The sequence below is a fragment of the Cylas formicarius genome, unplaced genomic scaffold (genome assembly GCF_029955315.1).
Source record: "Cylas formicarius isolate icCylForm1 unplaced genomic scaffold, icCylForm1.1 PGA_scaffold_1__22_contigs__length_36826433, whole genome shotgun sequence".
NCBI lineage: Eukaryota > Metazoa > Arthropoda > Insecta > Coleoptera > Brentidae > Cylas > Cylas formicarius.
The window spans coordinates 26,110,299-26,124,607 of NW_026844264.1; the positions used below are offsets into that span (position 1 = coordinate 26,110,299).

Here is a 14,309-nt window from a genome sequence, read left to right on the forward strand (position 1 = left end):
ACACAACAATAATTACCAAAAACTATTCAAAAATAAAATTTGCCAAATCAACAATAAAGAAACGAAAAAGATCCTTGGAGAAGATTTTATAATAAGCATTTATTGACCAACCTAACAGCTAAATGAACTTATGGTTTCCCAATAAGTGCTTCGATCAATCGCAGTTTGCCTTTCGCTTTTTTATAAGCCATATATACATTTTCAATTGGTACTTTGTCCTCCCTCGTTAACATTCTACCCGTTTTTGCCTGCACATCTATTTCAAACTCCTTAATTGTACGCCTCAATTGTTTTTTCTCTTCAACCACGATTTTTAGTTGCTCGGCCAGTTCCGCTTTAGATAGCGAATGGAAGTTTTCGCTAAAAGAGGACTCCGTGTCACTGTCGCTACTATTAGACGGTGCTTTTACAATGTGCCTTGGATTTTCTGTTTTTTCGGATTCGGTGTCGTATGACGACGATGTGGGTGTTATGAAATGCATGGCTTCATTCTCATCGATCGTCGCGAGCTCAGTGACAGTAGTATTCGCCTAGAATCCAAGGCCGGTTAAAAAATAAACGGGAACAACACCTGAATCGACCACTTACAATAGACAGCTTGGCCACCATTCGTTTAAGGGTTCTGTATCGGTCATAAAAAGGTCGGACGACATCTCTGTCCTCTTTACTTTGGGCTCGCCCATGCACAGATTCTAAGTATAAGAGAGCTTTTTGCATGGACACCTTCTCTTCAACTAGCTGATCGGATGTCATTTCCTCTAACTTAATAGATCGTTTTCCTGATTCTCGTTTTTGGGCCAGTTTCTGCAAACACACACATTTTGGATATTTTGCTTTTCCAGTTTTGTAAATACCCTTATGATATAGGTACCCTTAACATTTTCGACAGTTTCTAGGAAACGTTTTCAAAACTCACATCTGCCATTTCAAGTGGTATGGGGTATTTGGATAGGGTCAATATTCATTAAATCAGTATGGAACCTCCTTTTTTCTACATTTATTATGATAAAACACTTTTGAAATTCTATTTTTTATCGGATTTTTGTTTCAAAATTGAAACTGCAACATCTCATTAAATTCAAGTAATATTATGTATAACAAATGTCAATAGTCAATTATATTACTATGGAACCTATTTTCTTTTTACGTTTGTCAGGATACATTTTTTTAATTTTTATTTTTAAGTGGGAATTACTTTTTTTTTATCATTAAAACTGTAACATATTTTAGGGAATGTACACATTATTATTTATAACAAAGTCAATAATGCTCAAAAATCATTCATTAAAGGGTTCACCTGAAAATTAACAATTTTATTTTTTTTTAACTTGTCCCATATTTCTTGTTATCAAATTCAAAATCTAATAACCAGAATTTACGCTGCTAATTTACTGCCTTTACTTCTGTGTGTGAGAGGTATTTGGTTCTTGTTATATAATAAAATTATTTTTGTCTGTATTTTTAAGATAATAAACACCGCTTTTATAGTAGAAACGTTAAGTTTTTACCTTTGAAGTATAAGTGTTGGCTTATTTAGTATCCCCTACAGAGTTACATGTTTGACATTAGTTGCTATTACTGGTGTATGCTAAGATACAATACTGAGTTTGCAACCACAATTGATATAACATACGCTTCGCTAATCAAACGTTTGGTGATAAAATCAGTAGTGTATCTATGTCCCATCACACGTTCCAGTTTTTCAAAGGGAAGGTTACCTGCTGTATTTCATTCACGGTATCCTGCAGGCTAAACTTTCGTCCACGTTCACATGTTGCTTCATCAAAATCGATCATCGAACCACTTTCAGGCAATTCCAACCTTTGTTTCTCTTCCTTCTTCAACTTGCTCAACTCCCCGTATAGTTTCCTTAAACACGAATCGTTTAATTTATCGATTTGCGATGGTTTAAAACCGCGTGCTGTCTCAAATTCGGTCTCGTAATTTTTTATTTTTTTCTTTATACTGTTTATTTGTTTGTGCAACCTTTGCATGGGACTCTGGGGCAACTTTTCCAAAGATACATTCATGTGGGGTATGTCAGGGTCCAAGTAGATTTTGTGAGTGGCTATTATGGAATTACGTGGCGACGAAAGGGACCTGCCAATATTGATCCATTATAAATTTACCTCTTTGATGGAGCCTCTGGCTGTGTTTTACCTGTTCGTGGCGATGGCAAGACTCGGCAACGTCTCCATATTCTCATTGACGTGTCGGGTAGTAGAAGACAGCACGGGTTCTGAGCAATCCACTTGTTCATAAAGGGTGGAAAAGTCCAATACGGGCGAGACTGGAGTGTGATTTGGGCTGTGTGTGGGTTCTGCCTCATGTTCGCCTAGATTCAGATGGTTTGGCGATTTTTTGCCTTCGTGGTCTTTAGGGTGTTCAGCTGCCATAGAGCACAGATATGGAAAAGTTCCTTAAAAAGAAAACGGTATTCAAATGTCCTCGATTAAAAACCGATTCAAATGTCATACCTTGGTTATGCGTCAGACTAAACCTTTTGCCATAATCTTTTTCGTTGATGGTCTCGGCCTTTATCTTGACTTTGGTATTATATCGCATCCTCAGACGTTTGCTTGGCTGCCTCTTATTCTTGATGGTGTGAGGTTTTGCGAATCTCTCGTGAGATCGTCGTTTTTCATATTCGCCATCGTCGTAAGTGAGCCATTTTTCACACGTCGGTATTCTGTTCGGTGACACGCTGATTTTTTCGATCGATGCAGATTTCGGGAAATCGCCCGAGCTTGAAACGCGACGTATGTTCGTCCGAGTTTCGACGGATTTATTGTGAACCGGTCTCTCTTCGGAATTTGATCTAAAACATTTATTTCAATTTAAATAGCTTTCTGAATGGCTTCTGCCATTTAGATACTTCCTCCATATTAAATTTTATTTATTTATTTATAACTGACTCCAAAACAGTGTTACAAACTGGTACCGGAGCCTTAGATTTTATAATCAAAATAAAACAATATAATAAGCTTGGTATTTTATATAAGTCTTTTTAAGTTTAAGTAGAAAATGTAACTAGTCACTGCAAATACTTTTAATTTCTGACAAAATTGTTTTATTATTTTTGCTTCACCAATCACTTTTGGTAGAGTTTTGGATAAGAGTTTTTGGAAAATTAGTTCTAAAGTCACCCGCACCAACGAATATTACGACTATTATTTGTTTGACTTACTTTACATCTAAATTACTTTTTAACAATTTATTCTTTATGGAATACATATATTTTGCTTGTTCAAAAGTCACTATTTTTTTATGTCCCTCGTTTTTGTTGTTTCATACACTGTTTCTGTTGAAGTTTTGGTTTTCTTTAAATGTTTTTACTGATTTATTTTGAGTTCTCTGTCATTTATCTTGCAGATAGCTTCCCCAGCATGAAATGCATGAAACTATTATAAAGTAAAAATCTAAATTTTTTGTTTAAACTTTCTATTCGCCGTTTTATTGCACCAACGACAGAAGCAATTTTTTTATGATTTGGTTCACATGTATTTGTATTGGTTTAGGAACAAGTTTATATCACAGTTTTGTTTATTTTTTTGTTTGATGATGATATATACCGTCATTCCATCATTTGCACATTTTTCCAATTCTTCTTCACACAGGAGACAAGGGACACCCAAAATATCTAAGCTACAGCATTAACAATCAAATTATTTTATTATTCCAAAATTCATTTTGGAGAGCTTTATCTCGATATTAAAGGGTAGAAGGCCGAAAATATGGTCATCGGATTCATTTAGTAAGTTTAGTTCTACCCTACGTTCAGCTAAATTTAAGTAAGTAAATTTAGTTGGTTTGCATTACCTACCTGATAACTTTTCTTTCCTGGCATAAGGAACTTATGCTCTCTTGTCGCTCCTTCCGTTTTCTGGCTTTGCATGAAGCTTTGAATTCGTCAAAGGTCGTTGTCGTAACCGACGGCTGTTTGTTCGCGACAGGTAAAGTGATCTTTTTCACTTTACATATTTTGTGATCGTAGTCGATACGGGCTACGAATTTTTGCGGTTGCTCTTCCCTTCGCGAAGGACCTTTCATGCTTTACACTCTGCAATTTGGAAGGAATCAAAACTTCTAATATTACACCGGTGATTTGCGCTTTAATAGATGTCCAGAAACGTTAATCGACACTATTGTTGGAATTTTATATTTCGTTAAAATTAGACGATGTTACTTTCTCAAAAGTTTACTCGCAAGCACACATTCATTATGCTACGTGAAACGCTCGCCATACAATTAGGAATTCGCTAGATGCGCAAAATAATGCCGAACAGCAACACATAAGTGCAGGGAACGGAAAACATAATTATTTTCGCAGATAATGCAATTTGAATAGCTATATATAGGACGCAAATAGATCGCTATACCAATATATCTAATCTAAATATTCTTCTAAACATGAGCACTAATTATCACCTCTCACAGTGACCATTTATTAATTTCAATCGAATTTAGCAACATCTGCAAGTTTGGGAACGAATTTATAAAAAACATTTTTTTGTGTCAGCAGGCAAATTAAAAACACTGGAAGCACACACGGCGATTACGAAGTATGTATCAAAGCATTAAAAACCCGAAATCGTTAGTATATACTAATCTATAAATGTAACTCTTGAAAATAAGGCAATTAATTAAATTAATTAAATATTTAATTTAACAACGAACTAGGGAGCAGTCCCTATGCCTTGTATTTTAGTGATCTTATTAAAGTATACTATAGAACGAATTGGCATGAACTGGACAAAAAACTTTAAAAAATGCTATAAACTTTATGCGTCCCTACACTGTGCAAAATTTCGGTAAAATGGTTTTATTAACAGGAGGCATTGTTTGTCATGTTATTATATCATTATTGTTATCATTCTATTAATTGTACCGATGTACCACTTCGTATCTGCCGTTTTGCTGGGTTTTCAATTTGTGGTATTAATCGTTTTCGACATTAAAATTGTTATAACTAACCTTGTTGTTAATAACTATCTTATTATTGTATGATGTATGACGATTTTTGTCTAAGTCATATTTGTTTAACGCTTATGAAATTAATGTGCTTAATTAATGCACAATGTGTGCTTTTTAGGAGTTGATTATTATTTGGTTTCAAATGAAACGGTGTAGATGTAAACCAGAATAAAAAAAATTGAATATGAATGATAAACTTGCTGAGTTTGTTTAATTGAAAAAATAAAATTATAATTGATTGATCTTGATCTCAAGTGTATAACATAAGACTCATAGTAATGAGCCACCCTGTATATTGGTTAGTATCTTGCTCGTATGTTCATATCTAGAGAACAATATCCAGCGTTTTTTTAAAGTTCGCATCACATAGTTTGACATTTGGGTTTATCTATTCAATGATGGTGAATTTTCAGAAATTTATCTTTCGTAAATATCTTCTAAATATTAAATCCGATTTTGATGATTTTTGTTGTATATTGTGGGACAATTTACAATTTAAGAAAGTTACAAAACTAACCAAAACTAACCAAACTGTTTACTTATCGATCGCTAATAAATTATTAAGTTCGATATTTTATTAATTTATTAAAAGTAGAAAAAGCTGAGAATTTGCGAAAAATTATCATTAAAGTATTTTTTTAAATATATTTAAGGAAAGGACAGTATGGATAAGTGTAAATAAACAGATTTTTCTGAATAATACGCCAATAATATCATTAGTTAAATAAATATGTGGAAATATTACTAACACAATTTGGAGAATATCAATTTATATTCAAAAACGGTCTCACAAGCCCTCGGTCAAATTCTAAATTCCAACAAATAACGTGGCCACATTTAAAATTAAAAAACATGCGAATTACCTCGTTCTCCTTACGTGGACAACTGTGCTATGTAATTAGAAACAAAAAACACGGACTACTAGAGTAACGATTTTTTAAAATACAATTACGGTTTAAAAATGACAGAAACTACGATGCGGATGACGTTTTCGAAAATTATGGGTTCATATCTCTATCACGACACATTATAATCTACGGCTGTTTGAGGAAATGCGTGGAGACCAGCCGCAACTTTAGCATGTGGCTGTAAGGTCTGCTCGTAGCACTTCGAAGCTGTTTAGCTCTCGAGTTGGCCGTTAAAAATCTGAAAACAAAAAATTATCTTGATAAGTGTATTTAATCAGATGAGTAGCCCGTAGTGATGTTTTGACACATATTTTTTATACTGACCAACCAAACAAACTACAGCTATTATTATTATTGCACTAGACAAAAAAAGTATAACAATGTAATAATCCACTAAAAAACTATATTGCGTGTAGTATATATAAATACCAAAATTGTTCTTTTTTAGATTCATTCTTTAGAGTTATTGCTATAGTTTTTTACCAAAAATATATGCCTTTTTTAACAAATATTTGTAATAAAAAAAGTAATAAAAATAGTAGCCTAATCACTTTCTTATTATTCATCCGCATTCATAGTATTAAGCAGTAGGTAAGTTTACTTATAATTTATAAAGACCTAATTCTTAGCCTTATTGGTCCGGATTATCGAGCTTCTTTATGCATCACACTATATATTGGCCGGTATTTGAAAGTAATAGCTTATCGGAAAGATCCGAAGTGATTTGTGGTTTTCATAACTGTGACTGTGCAGAATTGGGGATTCTAGAGAAGTGAGTAGAAAAATATGTTTTCGGTTAAAATGGTTTAGAATTTGTAGCCTTTTTACTTACCGCGTCTAATTTGCTGCCCCGTTAAAGTTTTAACTTTTCAGCGATAATTTATATAAATATTCGATATAAAAGTATTCGAAATGTTCCTAAGTTCCACAATTTTCGAAAAAGTTGTTTTTGTTTGTAATAATTATTGCAATGCAAATATCTAATGATTTTTAGACTGCAAATGATTGAAAAAGTTCATTTGACCTCGTGGTATATGCTACTTAGTCGATATCTAGTAAGAACATCACGGGAATTTAGGGCTCTGTTCATTTCATTGTGAGTTTGTGTACAGTGGCTTTAACGATTTGTTTAGTATCATTTTTTGCGCAAAATAGCAATGCCGAATTTTCAAAATTTGCGGTTAGTGTGGCTAAAAATAGGTTTCATTTTAATAATCAAATCAATTACATAAACATGAAAATTCAGTTCAAGGTGTAAAATCTATTTTCTGATTTTGAAAAGTTATAATTAAATCAATGTTGGGTTTAGGTTTTGCGCATGACTGTGAAAATAAATTCGTGCCGGTGTGCACGTACGAAGTTTGGTTTCTTATTCCGCACAAAAATCGATTTTGAAAAATAAGTAGAGCAACGATTTTTTGGACATTTGTTAAATATTCAACCTCAACTAGAGATTTTGGAATTGTTGTACAAATATCTCAAAGAACCAAAATTATTTAATAAAAATGTACTCTATATGTGTGGCAAAATTTGTTGGATCTGTGGGATAATGAAAATTATGAATACATAGCTTCAAATATTCCGTATTTCCGTATATATATATTGCATATTTATATTCATATAATTTCAATTACCTTAACATAGTAAAATTAGTATAAATATAAATATAAACATTAATATGAGTGTTAAGTAATAAAAATAAATATAAAGTATGCATTTTACAAAAATTCATTTCAACAAACAGAACAAATTTTGCTTTAGGACTCAAAATTGCTAATATTTTTATTTATATATTTTTTTATTTTTTCTCTGCTGATTTTTATAAAGTAATGTCAAATAAATCGTAAGTTATGTTTCAAGAGGTAGGAGGAATCTTTAAATTGCGATAAGTTGCGAATTATTATTTGTTGACTAAAGGAATCCTCTCGGACATTGTAAAATCAATAGCGTAGAACTATTCCGATCGTTATTCGACGTAACAGTGTATTTATTTTTACGTATCTGCCACCACAACAAACGGACAAACCACAGCGAACGACTATTCCCTTTAAATCCAGGGAATCTGTTATTGAAGTTTATTTCCACAACCTTCAATATTCGTAAGAGTTATATTCAAGGTAATCAGAAACCTACTAATTAATAGTGTCAAAGGAAATGTAATTCGAGCACAAGCGGGATTAAAGATCTCTGCACATTTAACCCTTCCAGTAATATTATGTAACAATCAAAACAAAGCTGAGTTTAGAGTGAATGGAAAATTCCGTTCAAGGTGAGGCATCAGCGCACACCGGCAGCCGCACCGCATAAAAATAGATAAGCACCAAACAATTGAACAAATATTTGCAATTGCCCAAAATTAACAAAATTTCGACAGACTTACCGTAAACCATGTTAAACCGAAACAAAGTAGTTAATGTTGACAGAAAACAACGAGATATTCGCGATTGTCAACTAATCGATATACTGTCGGGACGACTTTTGGATGTTGACGAGCGTACACCTTGCGCCAACGCAATAGGTTGGCAACAGCGCAGGCTGAAGCAATGAATGTACATGTGTGCTGTATACTATCTCTCCGGCGGACCTTTGCCAAAGTGCTAACTATGATTTTGTTGAGTTTGTTGCGAAGGAAATGCTATTTACTCGATGATCAAAGTTAGAGAGCATTCCCGAGGCAAGAAAATTCAATAATCTGTTGTAATAAGGACTCTTTTGCTTAGTCACCATTCCTACAATTTTCTATTTATTTATGTCAACAAAAAGTCGATAAAACAAAATGTATTTTCGCGGCATCTAATTTTTCACGTTATTATCATAGGCTGTATTCCGGAACTAAAATTTCCTGTTAAATTTACTGACTGACGTAGCAAGAATGATGCAATAATAATATTAAATATTTCTTAACATCGTAATGGCAAATTTAAAACAAAGAAGAACTATGAAAATATTCAGGTACAATTTTGAACATTCCAAAGGCAAAGATAAGCGCGTTGCCCCAGATTCACTGAAAAATTGTATTTTTTGTCATTTTACGACTTCAGTGTCGTTTCGTTTCGTGGTCGTAAGAGAATTATAATATGCAATACGTTTGATATAATTTTTTAAGTCGCTCGTTTATTAAACTTGTTGCATATTATATACTATTTCTATCAAGTTCGTTCGTTCATGTGTAATTAAAGCCTTACGAATAAACGAGCTAAGGAATTTGTAAATTTTGGTTTACGAGAAGACGGTAGTTTCCAGTAGCAAAAAATTGCAAATAAAGATGCAGTTCCAGAGTTGGAACAAAAGAATATTTTCTGGAGACTGAGTACCATAAAGTAAACTTTTTTAAAAACTTATCCATAACCCCGCTAGTTTTGGTTCGTTTGCCCAAAAGGGAGCTCCCAGCTCAGGCATACGAGATTATGAGCACTGATCGAAATCCTGATATGATACTGCCAAGAGAACTACAACATGCTGGTTGCCTTTAGAGAAGACACTTAATTTTATATCCTAATCCACTGAGAGGCTGGGCAATTAGGCAATTCAAACTCCCTCATCAAAGAGGTATTGTGGACATTGTTGCCATTTTCTTTCTTCTTCTTTTTAAAACGCTCATAATTTTAGAAGTTTTTTAAATATTACTAATCCTATATTCAATATGAAACATTTGATCTGTATACCCCTTGATCCGCTTTTAAAATCACAAATTATAGTTCCAAATAAAAAAGTTCTTGGCATTATTCAGTTGCGAAAATGTAAACAAGCCCATAAAAACACTGGAGAATAAGAATTTATCTGACAAATAAAATATTACTAGAAATCCTAACAAACAATTTGGTTAAATAAATACTGTTTTTTCAACATAACCTGAATTAGTCGATGCTTTGTATATTGTTAGTTTATCCCTCACAGCGATCAACGAACTAACAACGGTGTACATAAATGAAAATAAATTTTAACAAATTCTGGACCACTAATAATTATTTACATTAAAAATATTGCTCGCTACAACATGACTAACTATTTATTGGTAGTCAAGATGAAAGGATAAAACTACAATGTCATAATTCTCTAGTTTATTAGCCAGTTTTTGGTTTAAATAAGCACATTTAATTGAAATCTTAGCTAGGTGCTTACCAAACACGCATCAGATTTTCATTGGAATAAAAACTTATTTTCCAGGGAGTTAGTTTCTAATATGTTTAATATGCTTATGAAGAGCCTCCTTGTTTGGAGGTGCTCCCCACAGAGGACAAAATACCCTTCGTTCGTAAACTAACGATTCTTCGTAATTACAACAGCTGGCCGTTGCAATAATCGATTTGTAGGCTCGAACCACTGACCTGTGGTGTTTAATGCGTTCTTTCGTCCATAGAAGAGTTTCATTTAATCCCCCCGAAGATGAAACAATTTTCTTAACCAGACCACCTTCTACGCATGCCTGGGCGTCAAGAATTTTTGAAGACAGTAGTAGATCCAAGGCTCGCTTTTCACCAACGAGTTGAACCAGCCTGCAATACGCAAATATTAATGAAGAAGCCTACTATCACAGTTGTTTTTACCTAGTTGCCCCTCCCCAAGCAGTAGTGATACCCATGTGACCCTGAACGAAACCAAGCTTAATATCTTCACAAGCCAGAACAAAATCACTTTGGATGGCAATTTCGGCGCCACCTCCTATAGTTGCCCCGTGAGCAAGTGTAACGCTTACGAGTGGCAACTTGCGTAACTTAAATAAAGTATCCATCATTAATGAGCTCAAGTAGAAACCGTCTTGGGGGGTGCTACATGCTCTGGCGAAGTCCAGGTCAGCCCCTGAACAAAAATTAGTACCAATGCCATGCACAATAAGGGCTTTACCATCCCCCCAATCTTCTAATTCTTTTATGATATTTCGTAACTCTACCATCATCTTACCTAAAATTAATCAAATTACCACCATATACCAACGAATTAAACAATAGTATATTATGCAACAAGTGCGGTAAACGTCATTTGACTTACGAGTTTTTAATAAACGAGTGAGTTAAAAAGTTTACCGAACATGATGCATACTATACTTTTTGTAAGACCATTAGTTGTTGGGTACATTTTCGCAAACCACGAATACATTCACTGACATGACCGTCAGAATTGACAAACGTCAAAATTTAAAGCGTGGGAAATATCTCCGAAAACATCCGATTGCTGCCAAACCCGTGCGGTAAAATCCCGGAAATGTCCGAAGTGGCTCGGATTCGTGGGAAACGAAACTGACGTGGTAAAGTGACGCTTCCCGCACGCTAGATCGGTGCGTAATTATTTATTTTACAGACGGGAGTAGAATTTTTTTTTTAATATGTATGGTTGAAATTTGTTTCTTAACCTACTATGTTCCTCAGTTACGTCACGTTTACATGTTTCTTTGCAAAATATTTTTTTAAAAGGACGAGCAGCTCCACTTTCGTTCGAAGCTTCTTTTTTGTCACTTGATTTACTTTTTGAACAGCACAACTTATAATTCATAAAGTATGTTGATTTTACTTAATTTTTGCTCATATTTATCATATATCATGTATCATATATTAAATAAATTTTTACAAAATAAAGTTAGTTTCATTTTGATTAACCTGGATCTTAAAATGCCCCCTTCAGAATTAAAAGGAACCGAAAAAGTTAGACCAACAATAAGTCCCAAATGATTTACAACATTTTAAATTCATAGTTGCTTCTGAAACAATAATTATTTCCTGAGATAGTGCGTGCTTTCTTTTCATTAAATTAATTAAGTTCCTTAAAATATTTTATATAATGTGGATATTATTTGCTAAAACTTTTTTTTTAACAGTCGCATAGTAAGCAAGCATACAAAACGAACAAGTATTCATAAAGTCTTTGATTTTACAATTTTTGACTATACTTGAATTTGTGTCTCATGCAGGTAACCTGGCGAAAAATAAAGGGTGTTCCAAAAAAAGTTCCGGTAATTTCTAGGGTAAATAGACTATTAGAAAGCAACGTTAATTTGGTTTACAAGACATTGGTCTGAAAATGCCTAATTCAGAAGACGCGGCTCTGTAAAAGGACACCAAAAAGTTAGACCATAAAGAAGTTGCTGCTCACAGAATAAAAGTCCAAAATATTTACAATATTTTAAGTTCATAGGCGCTTCAAACGCAATCATTACTGAGGTAGTTCTGCTTTCTTTTAGTGAAAATAATTAAGTTACTTAAAATATTTTATTAATTCGGATATTACTTGCTATAACCTCAAATAACTTTATTTTTATGGGCTTTAAATAAAAGTTTCTTTTTATGGTAATTTAATAATTAAAATAAGTCGCTATACTAGTGCACAATGTATTTAAATTTTGTTTGCAGTAGTTTAAATAATCCTCATTAAGGTACCCTAAAAAGAAATAATAAGAAAAACGATTTTTTGCGATCCCCCTTACAGAGCCTTCTGAAGTAGGCATTTTTTAACACATTTTGTGTATCCAAACTAATGTTATTTATCCCAGAAATGAGGGAAATATTTTATGAAACACCGAGTATAAATTGTAATTTATTTACTACAGCATGCGATTTTTTTTTCTATCAACGCAACCTTGAGTTTAAATTATTCGATTTTTCTGATTCCATGAATTATATTTATCTTTTTTATCTCAACAAATTTGTGAAAATTTTAAATATTGGGTTAGAGTATGTGTACGAATTTTATCAAATATATTTTTATATTTTAAAAAAGGATAGAATGAAGCGAAACCATTAGATTTTATTGTACAACTTCTTCTCAAGGGCATTTCGAAATTAGGGACGAAAATTTTCCTGTTCGCGATAAAATCGTAAATTGTTTTGAAAATTAAATATAATTCAAGTCCGTCCTAATTTCTAAGTTTTGGTCTAGTTGACAATCATTATTACCACTAATTGCATTCTTCTTTTGCGGATTGTTGAGCTCAATTATTGCTATTCCTTCATCCCAGTATGTTTTGGACATGGTTATTTTGCCACCACCAAACTGAGACATGTGCTTTTCTATTTTGTTATAGTCAATAGGGCCGTTGTCGCATCCAGGCAAAGCCGATGATTGCATAACTCTAAAAAAAGTGGGAAAAAAATTGTAAAAATCTTATTCATTCATATAATTAGATTGGTAATAGCAAGCAACAATGATTTTCCCAAAGCTGCTTCCTAAAACATTTTCTCGAAACTGCTTGCTAAAACAGACAGGACAGTGAATAAATACGTAAGTTAATTTTTGTACCATCCGCAGAACCCACTGGAGTAGTTTGTTCACGCATGGACGATCTAAACATTGTTTGTTAATTTGTTAATTAAAAAAGAAACATTTTTTTGAATAAAAACTTAAAATATTAAACAAGTAGGTATTTAAAAAAAAAAACAGGTAAAATATGAATTCTTAGGTAAAAGCTAATGCTAAACAGTCATTATTAAAAGGTTTTCGTTTAGAAGAAGCAAATTTTATTGTTTGGGTTGGCATGGCTTCTTTATCAAACTATTTCAAAAAAGAATGCGATCTATAGAATACAGCCTGGCCAGTCGAACATCTTTCTCTCACCTAAGATGTTCTATGCACCGGTCACTGGAAGAAGCAGATTTGTGTTACGATAACTATATGTTGTTTTAGGATTTAAATAAAAAACACAAGATCCAATGCAAATAGCAAACACGCGAATACTGGCACCGTACTACACAGTTATGTAATATCCTTGTAGTAAAATAACTAATCAAGATGAAATGTGTAAATATTATTAACTCTCTTCTTTTCTAACAAATTTCGTTATGCAGGTATACGAGAACACAAATGAATATCAAATTGATACACAACCTTGTGTGTTTGACCCGGGAGGTTAATGTTCGTGTTATTGCGTTTTTTACAGAGTGGTCGTTATATAATTTTTTATTGGTGATATGCTCGTTATTTCAGAATAATTTTAATATGGTGCCAGAGTATTTAGTAAACTAGTGTGGTAAAAAGTGAAAGCCATATTTACCAATATTTTAACTATTGATGTAGATAATGATTATAGTTAGGTGAGACCTAAAGAAGTAGAAGTAAATAGCAAAGATTATGTATCAAGATGATTCATAGCCAGGGATCTCCACTTTCTCGTTATATAGTTCAAAATCAGCAAAAACCATGTAAATTTGCAATAAAATCTGATTTACACAAACATTGTTCGTGATTTTCTTGGAATTAATTTATAAGTTTCTCAAATTACTATTTAGTTTCATCTACATCCTCACGAAGTTTTAGGCATTTTATTTCCAATTTAATTCCAGTAGCTTCGGCCTACTGTCGGAGGATGGTTTAAAATTTGTTTTCCGCGAGGTAATATTCAAAATACTTTGTTAAAACAATAAAAGTTGCGAAACCGCCTTGCATTATTTTGTCTTCTAAAACGCCAACTTTTTTGACAAGTTCGCCTTGAGAAATAAA

At 33.0% G+C, this 14,309-nt stretch overlaps 2 protein-coding genes across 2 annotated transcripts; both read right to left on the reverse strand.

Moving 5' to 3' along the window:
* Window positions 1–38: 38 nt before the first annotated feature.
* LOC132697384 (protein FAM13A) lies at window positions 39–8,420 on the reverse strand. Its single transcript, XM_060662847.1, has 8 exons — window positions 8,263–8,420; window positions 5,838–6,120; window positions 3,824–4,060; window positions 2,478–2,818; window positions 2,161–2,419; window positions 1,719–2,100; window positions 589–804; window positions 39–530 (listed from the first exon to the last, which is right to left on the reverse strand). Exons 3-8 carry the CDS (start codon window positions 4,048–4,050, stop codon window positions 129–131), a joined length of 1,827 nt encoding a protein of 608 aa, XP_060518830.1. The 5' UTR covers window positions 4,051–4,060; window positions 5,838–6,120; window positions 8,263–8,420; the 3' UTR covers window positions 39–128.
* Window positions 6,009–12,941, reverse strand: LOC132697140 (ethylmalonyl-CoA decarboxylase-like). Its single transcript, XM_060662433.1, has 5 exons — window positions 12,770–12,941; window positions 10,728–10,784; window positions 10,430–10,682; window positions 10,148–10,378; window positions 6,009–6,120 (listed from the first exon to the last, which is right to left on the reverse strand). The coding sequence occupies exons 1-5, from the start codon at window positions 12,939–12,941 to the stop codon at window positions 6,009–6,011; spliced, it is 825 nt and encodes a 274-aa protein (XP_060518416.1).
* Between the last annotated feature and the right edge of the window lie 1,368 nt (window positions 12,942–14,309).